Source organism: Micromesistius poutassou (assembly GCF_964030765.1).
Source record: "Micromesistius poutassou genome assembly, chromosome: 7".
NCBI classification, from domain to species: Eukaryota; Metazoa; Chordata; class Actinopteri; order Gadiformes; family Gadidae; genus Micromesistius; species Micromesistius poutassou.
The window spans coordinates 17,821,376-17,828,928 of NC_140277.1; the positions used below are offsets into that span (position 1 = coordinate 17,821,376).

A 7,553-nucleotide genomic window follows, 5' to 3' on the forward strand; every position below is an offset into this window, starting at 1 on the left:
TGTGTGTCTGTGTGCGTGTGTGTGTGTATGTGTGTGCAGTGCTTTGTGGTCATCGGTTATTATTTTCTCTCATATGGAGAGAAAATCAACAACCCTCCTGTCAACAACCCTGATCGCCCCCCCCCCCCCCCCCCGTCAACAATCCCAATCGCCCCCCCCCCCCCCCCCCCGTCGTCAACAACCCTGTGACCACCCCCTCACCGTCCCCCCCCATCCCGATCGCGCGCGCGGGGGGCGGAGTCTCTCCTAGGGCACAATTCAGTGTAGAACCGGCCCTGGTAACGGTGTCTTGTTCTCCCCTCAGATGCCTGTGAACTCACACTGGACCCAAACACAGCCCACCCACGACTCTCTCTGTCTGAGGACAACAGAAAGGTGACGCGGGCTAAAGAGCAGCAGCCGTATCCTGATCACCCAGAGAGATTTGACTACTGGCACCAGGTGTTGGGAAGAGAGGCTCTGACTGGTCGCTGTTACTGGGAGGTAGAGAGGGAAGGAGGTGTTAAAGTGGGAGTGACATACAGAGGAATCACAAGGAGAGGAGATGGTGATGACAGCATGTTTGGAGGGAACAACAAGTCCTGGAGTCTTCTTTGTTATGATGACCGTTACTCTGCCAAGTACAACAATATAAGAACATCCATCTGTCTCCCCCCCGCTGGCTCTACCAGAGTAGGAGTGTATCTGGACCGGCCTGCTGGCACTCTGTCCTTCTACAGAGTGTCCCCAGGTGGAGGAGGGTCCTCAGACACACTGACACACATCCACACCTTCAGGACCTCCTTCACCCAGGAGGACCTCCTCCCTGGGTTTGGGTTAACGGCTTCTAGTATCTCAGTCTCTCTGAGTCAGTTGTATTGACACACACACACACACACACACACACACACACACACACACACACACACATTCTGTTGTTTTTTTAACTCCAAAACTTTTTTTCATGCAATAGGGAGTTCATTATCCTCAATATCATATCTTTGGCTTCCTCTACAGTTAGAAAGATTAATTGTTCAGATGAGGAGAGTTTGATGATGAAAGCTATTTTAAAAAGGTGTGTTTTCAGTGATGCTCAATAAATCGCTCAGTTATCAGTAATTATTACATTTCTATCTTTAGTGATCGCTCTATTGGTAAATTCTGTAGTATATTTGTTGTTGTTTGCTTTATATTATGTTGATGTTGATTTGATTCATGATGATGATTTAAACAGTCCTTAACTTTACTGAAACAAGCAGGGTCATGGATCGGGATAGATAGTGTATTAAATGTACTGGGGTTATGAATCGGGATAGATAGTGTATTAAATGTACTGAGGTTATGAATCGGGATAGATAGTGTATTAAATGTGTTTTTTAAGTAATTTGAGTAATTTATTCTTCAACCTACAAAAACAAATAATCATGTTTAAATGAATGATGTTTGTATGTAGTTGTTTAAACAAATAAAATAAAGTTGCTGCTATAACCGAGTATGGCCACTAGATGGTAGTGTTTCTACTTCTAATTTTATGAATTCTGAATTGTGAACACTTTTGAAATGGAAACTAACGATTGTTAACCTATTAGGTATTGATCAAGACCGGAAGAAAATAAATGAAACAATTAAATTAATCAAATCTATAACATTAATAATGTCAAAAATAAATAATGCATAAATACAGAAATAAGAGATGTGTATTCTGTCGTCTCCTGGTCCTTCTTTAGTGGTCAGTTTATAAATCCTCTGCATGGAGGGTCACTTTACAGGTGTCTCTGTGACTGAACACAGCGCTGTGTGAGTATGAATCCAACATGGAGACATTTACCAACATTTACCACCGCCTGTCTCCTTATAAATAATCTTATAATATAATAATCTTATAAATAAAAAAAATCACAATCCACGACAAAAACATCACATACGCCATTACATGCTCCGAATGCCACATCACATATGTCGGCGAAACAAAGCACACAATACTCGACTCGACTCAAACAACATTTATATAACATACACAGAGGTACATCCAACACTAGACTGGTGGAACATTTCCAAACACACCCCATTACCTCATCATTCATCACTGGGCTGGAGATGAAGGCGTGCTGGTCGGACAGACAGAGGAAGGCGGCGGAGCGTAGATGGATAGCCAAACTAAAAACACTTACCCCCTTGGGCCTGAACGTCAGGGAGTAGGGACCGCGCCGGGCCGCTGCTGGGGGCGCTGGGAGAACCCGGGACTCCTCCTTGGGGCTCCCTGCATGGCACCGGGTCCACAGTGTGCGTTTTAAAATGTTGCATGTTTTTATTACTGTGTGTTCTTTTTTACCATGATTTTATTTAGGCCTCCAGTTTTACAAGTTCCAAATTCTGTTGGAGGCCTCTCGACCCTATTTTTATTCCTTCCATTTTACTTACCTATTTATTTATTTATTTATTTATTTATGTATTTATTTATTTATTTTCTTACCTTGGCACTTATTTTAGCACTTTTTATCTTTTATCCACATGTTTTTAGTGTTTCTGCATTTTATATCTATTTATATATTATTCTTTTTACATATATATATATATATATATATATATATGTGTGTGTGTGTGTGTGTGTGTGTGCATGGTTTTAATTAAAAGGACTTCCTGCATATCTTAACATGAATTTTAGATTGCAATGTGCTTCCTTTTTTATCCAAAACTTTTTATCCTATATTCTTTATTTATTCATATGCATGCGTTTTAATTATTATTTTTGATGATTTATTATTTATGAGAGGGTGTGTGTGTGTGTGTGTGTGTGTGTGTGTGTGTGTGTGTGTGTGTGTGTGTGTGTGTGTGTGTGTGTGTGTGTGTGTGTGTGGATCTCTCCCCATTCTTTTTATTCATTTTACCTGCTCTTTTTAATAGATGTGTTTTTAATCGATCCCGGTTGCTGTGCTGGCTGCTGCCCCACTAAGGGAGGCCTCTCGGGACCCCGGCCCCTTGGACGTTGTCCGCAAGTCTGAATGACCTTGGTTAGGGTCAGGGTCAGCGTTAACCGGCCAGCACCCCATCATCGGTTTAATGTTTGGCCTGTATGTCAATTATGGCTCCCACTGCACTGCTGACCATCCTTGGAAGGAGGGATCCCCCACTCGGCGTTTCTTCCCTAGATTTCCTCGGTGCTCATTAAGGGAGTTTCTTGTTGGCCGTGTGGGGGCTTGGGTCAGGTCATTAATACTTGGCCTGTTGAGCCCTTTGAGGCTGTAATGGTGATTCAGGGCTACAGATACAATTGAATTGTTCTGGCTTTGTCTCGTCGGTGAGCCCTGTAGCTCTTCAAGAATTTCAGAATCAAATCATCTCTGATTTCGTAATTTGCTGTCATGGACTCTTTTGTTTTAATATGAAAAATGTTTTAATATGTTATGGGTTATGTACTGGAATTATAAAATATCAATACTATAACTATATATATATATATATATATATATATATATATATATATATATATATATAGTTATATACTATATATATATATATACTATATATATACTATTTATGAGCTACAATCTGCAATCAATCGAATATCTCAACAATACCAAAAAAAAAAAGTTAAGTTGTGGAGAAAAGAGGCTGAACCTCTCAGCCAGTGATTAAGTTTTATTTGTGAGAAGAAAGAGAAACAACAATATATGGTACAGTAAGGATGTTTATAGTAACAATCTCAACTTTTATTCATCAACGCATATCAGTGTTGAGTTGAGTCCCTGTTGATCAAGTTGAGTCCGAGTTGAGTCCCTGTTGATCAAGTTGAGTCCGAGTTGAGTCCCTAGGTAGACCACTAGGTACTATAGGTTGTACACACACTCATGTCACGGGAATTAACTCCTTAACTTAATGATCCCCACATGTCGTAAGATTGTATGTTTCTATATGTGTTTGAACACCAAAAAGAGTCACATTGAAGAGAAACGATTATCTTATTCACTGCTCTGAAGCTAGTTTTAAAACCCCGGTTAGACCCTGAACACAGCCTGGAACACAGCCTGGAACAGGACCCTGAACACAGCCTGGAACAGGACCTGGAACAGGGCCTGGAACAGGACCTGGAACAGGACCTGGAACAGGACCTGGAACAGGACCTGGAACACAGCCTGGAACAGGACCTGGAACAGGACCTGGAACAGGACCTGGAACACAGCCTGGACACAGCCTGGAACAGGACCTGGAACACAGCCTGGAACAGGACCTGGAACACAGCCTGGAACAGGACCTGGAACACAGCCTGGACACAGCCTGGAACAGGACCCGGATGGGTCTGTAGGGGGCGTGTCCTGTCAGTGTTGGAGGCGTGTCCTGTCAGTGTTGGAGGCGTGTCCTGTCAGTGTTGGAGGCGTGTCCTGTCAGTGTTGGAGGCGTGTCCTGTCAGTGTTAGAGGCGTGTCCTGTCAGTGTTGGAGGCGTGTCCTGTCAGTGTTAGAGGCGTGTCCTGTCAGTGTTGGAGGCGTGTCCTGTCAGTGTCGGAGGCGTGTCCTGTCAGTGTCGGAGGCGTGTCCTGTCAGTGTTGGAGGCGTGTCCTGTCAGTGTCGGAGGCGTGTCTTATCACAATCGGAGGCGTGTCCTGTCACAGTTGAAGACGTGTCTTATCACAGCCGGAGGCGTGTCTGATCGTCGTTGGGGGGGCGTGTCTTCTCTTCTGAGAGGTGGCTGACTTGTGGGCGTGTCCTAATGTTTCACCCAAACCAATGGTTGGCCATGCAGTCTCTGTTCCAGGGCACCGAGCAGACCCAGCACCACTCACTGGAACACTGCGCCCTGGGACACACCATGTGCACACAACCTCCTTGAACACACACACACACTTTATGAGTTGCGTTGCGTTGCGTTGTGTTGCGTCGCGTTGAGTTGCGTCGCGTCGCGTTGCGTCGAGTCGCGTTGCGTTGCGTTGCGTTGCGTTGCGTTGCGTTGCGTGCGTTACCGTTCTTCTCCACCGGGACCCTGCACCGAGGACAGGGTCGGGTGGTCTCTCTGATGGTGTCGCGAGACGCCAGTTCCCACCGGCTCCTCTGGAGGGCGCCCTCGTCCACCACCACACACTGAGAGAGAGAGAGAGAGAGAGAGAGAGAGAGAGAGAGAGAGAGAGAGAGAGAGAGAGAGAGAGAGAGAGAGAGAGAGAGAGAGAGAGAGAGAGAGAGCCTTTACCCAAGCTCACTCCCTCTCACTCTACTCATATTTGTATCTTCTGTATATTTCTCAGTTCCATTCTGATGTAAAACATTTGTTTCATTTGATTTAATTATATAACTGTCCACACACACACACACACACACACACACACACACACACACACACACACACACACACACACGCACACACACACACACACACACACACACACACACACACACCGTCCTCTGGTTGGACGGGGGGGAGGAGTCAGCGTTCTGATGTCTGACCCGGCGCTAGCTTATCTGTAAAACACAACGACAACAGAAACAGCTTTTCCTTTTGTCTTGTTGTGGCGTCCGCGTGTCCGTCCGCTTCCCCGCTGGAGGCCAGACTGTAAACCAGGGGGGGGGGGGGGGGGGGGGGTCAGCTGGCCGCCTTGTGGCGCCCCCCACAGCAGCCCCACGCCAGGGCGGCGCGGTGGCAGGCATGGAGGGGGGGGGTAGAGACACAGGCAGGGCGCCACCAGGGACAGGGCCCCCAGGGCCCCCAGGGCCAGCCAGCGCGGCCCCCGCCGGGCCCCGCCCCCGCCGGGCCCCGCCCCCGCCCCCGCCCCCGCAGGAGCAGGGGTCCGAGAAGTCCCCCTCGGGGTCCGACAACTTGGTGCATTATAAAAAAAAAAGTTGTAAAAAGAATATAAAACAATCTACCCTCTACCCTCCCACCACCCCCCCCCCCCCCACACACACACACACACACACACACACACACACACACACACACACACACACACACACACACACACACACACAGGCATACATTCTCCAGTGCATCAGGGAGAACCCGACTCCAGCCTTAAGATACAGACCAGCACATAGGAATCAGACAGCATGGACCTGCCACCCTTATGGACCCTTTATCACATTATTGAATACATTCAGTTATTATAATAATAATTATGATAATTTAACATCATTATTTATTTATTACATTTCTCTTTTTATGTCCAGTTTTTTCCTTTCTTACTCTTAATAATGAGCAGAGACAGTGAAGAAGCTGAGATCTAAACCAGTATAAACCTGTACTGTTTTAACCTTCTGTGTTTAAAATGCTTTTCCAATGAGAACACATTAAAGTGAAGGTCAGCTAATGTGAAGGTTAGCTGACCTTCACATTAAGGTGAAGGTCAGCCACCGTCTCGCTGTGTTTGAGATCAACAGAGTGATGGTATGAATGGAGGCGCGGCCGCCACAGGTTTGGTATGAGGAAGAAGACGTGTGGTGAGGATTTGATCTTTGTGAGATTGTACTGATCACCTGGAACACAGGAGAGGCCTTCTCTAGGTCACGTGTTTCTATTCTCTACATTATCTACATTTCTCTCTTCATGGAAATCATGGGAACACTTTACAATAAGGGTGCACCCAGGAGCAGGCCCAGCAGATCAAGGCTCTGCAGGAGAGCACATCGGCCGCGGTGCCCCGGGTGGCCTTCACCGTCGCGCTGGGCCACTACCTCAGCCCCGTCTCCATTGACACGGTGGTCAAGTACCCGGTGATCATCTCCAACATGGGCAACGGCTACAACCCGGCCACGGGCATCTTCACCGCCCGGGTGCCCGGCGTGTACTACTTCAGCTACACCATGTACAGCAGTGGGACTCCAAACTCGGCGATGACGCTGACGAAGAACGGCCAGAAGATGGTGCACACCTGGGACACCATCGGGGACGACCGCCAAGACAGTTCCACCAACGCCGCCGTGCTGCAGCTGGAGGCCGGAGACAGCGTCTACACCCTGCTTTACGCCAAACTCCAGCTATATGACGACGACATGTACTACAACTCCTTCAGCGGCTTCCTGCTCTTCCCTCTGTAAAAGGCCCGTCGGCCATTTAGTGAGTTGTGAGGTTGATTTGCCAGTGTGATGGTGGGTGAAAGGAGGGGTTGGCTGGATTGGCGGTTTTTGTTGACAAAAATATATACTTAGGCTCTGTATAAAAGTAACAAAAAACGTACAAATACAAATAAAATAATATCTATAATGTTTGACATTAATTCTGTGTGGTGTGAGTTTTTTGAAGATAAATAGAAACAATGCAAACGAGATGCGGTGGGTCTTGTTAACTGGATAGGTGGTGCAGTTTGGGCGGGGTTTTGAATTAAATGCCTCTCCTGTTAGGAGTGATAGGGGTTTATAGTTCTTCTTTTCCTTCTCCTTAAAACTTTGTATGTGCTGGTGTTCATTGACTAATAATAATAGGTGTGTGAATAAAATGTGTTTGATAAATAGCACATTTTATTGACTTTATATGAAATAGACTTTAACTATTTACATGCGTCTGTTTGGAGGACGATTGGTGGAGTTTCAGGTGAAAAAAAATCCAGAACTTCTAGGACTTAGCAAAGGAAAGGAAAATGTGCATTCTCTT

The 7,553-nt window shown here is 46.2% G+C and overlaps 2 protein-coding genes across 2 annotated transcripts; both read left to right on the forward strand.

The window, feature by feature from the left end:
• Positions 1-300: 300 nt before the first annotated feature.
• On the forward strand, positions 301-999 carry LOC311350066 (stonustoxin subunit beta-like; the record flags this gene model as incomplete). Its single annotated transcript, XM_084470105.1, has 1 exon — positions 301-999. A coding segment is annotated over one exon (561 nt), but the record flags the coding sequence as incomplete, so codon positions are not given.
• A 5,385-nt stretch (positions 1,000-6,384) lies between these two features.
• On the forward strand, positions 6,385-7,000 carry LOC311350068 (complement C1q-like protein 2; the record flags this gene model as incomplete). The annotated part of the gene is made up of 2 exons (XM_084470106.1): positions 6,385-6,403; positions 6,540-7,000. The coding sequence occupies 2 exons, from the start codon at positions 6,385-6,387 to the stop codon at positions 6,998-7,000; spliced, it is 480 nt and encodes a 159-aa protein (XP_084326232.1).
• Between the last annotated feature and the right edge of the window lie 553 nt (positions 7,001-7,553).